The 549-nt window shown below is 76.9% G+C and overlaps 1 protein-coding gene across 1 annotated transcript in view; it reads left to right on the forward strand.

Annotated features, from left to right (window-relative positions):
• The window catches only part of LOC103251382 (tyrosine-protein kinase JAK3-like), a gene marked incomplete at its 3' end in the record, with an annotated part of 1,893 nt that extends 1,603 nt beyond the window's left edge, over nucleotides 1–290 (forward strand). Inside the window, exon 4 of the mRNA XM_008049955.1 lies at nucleotides 3–290. Coding sequence (XP_008048146.1) covers nucleotides 3–290 — 288 coding nt within the window. The remainder of the gene's footprint in view (nucleotides 1–2) is intronic.
• Between the last annotated feature and the right edge of the window lie 259 nt (nucleotides 291–549).

The following is a 549-nucleotide window of genomic DNA, read 5'->3' on the forward strand; positions in this document are numbered from 1 at the left end:
AGGCCTGCCTGCCCCCCGGCCTGCGCGACCTGATCCAGGGCCTGAGCTTCGTGACGCGGAGGCGCATTCGGAGGACGGTGCGCCGGGCGCTGCGCCGCGTGGCCGCCTGCCAGGCCGACCGCCACTCGCTCATAGCCAAGTACATCATGGACTTGGAGCGCCTGGATCCGTCCGGGGCCGCCGAGACCTTCCGCGTGGGTCTCCCCTGGGCCCCGGGCGGCCAGGACCGGCCGGGGCAGCTCAGCGTGGCGGGCGCCAGCGGCCTTGCCTGGAGTCAGGGGGAGCACGAGGTGCGCGCGCGCCGGCGGGACCCCCTCGAGGGGCGGGCGCAAGGGAGGGGCGGGCGCGCGGGCGGGGCCAGACGCCGAAGGGCGGGCGGGCGGGCGGGGCTTGGGGGAGGAGCGTCGGGGAAGGAGAGGCGGGTGGGCGGGGCTGTGGGCCAGGCCAAAGAAGACGGGTGGGAGAGTGGGTGGGGCTTTGGGGCGGGGCCAAAGGAGGGCGGGGCAGGGGAGTGCGTGGGGCGTTGGGGTGGGGCCGAAAGAGGGAGGG

The sequence above is a fragment of the Carlito syrichta genome, unplaced genomic scaffold (genome assembly GCF_000164805.1).
Source record: "Carlito syrichta isolate Samal-C Ts95f unplaced genomic scaffold, Tarsius_syrichta-2.0.1 Scaffold142853, whole genome shotgun sequence".
Taxonomy (NCBI): Eukaryota; Metazoa; Chordata; class Mammalia; order Primates; family Tarsiidae; genus Carlito; species Carlito syrichta.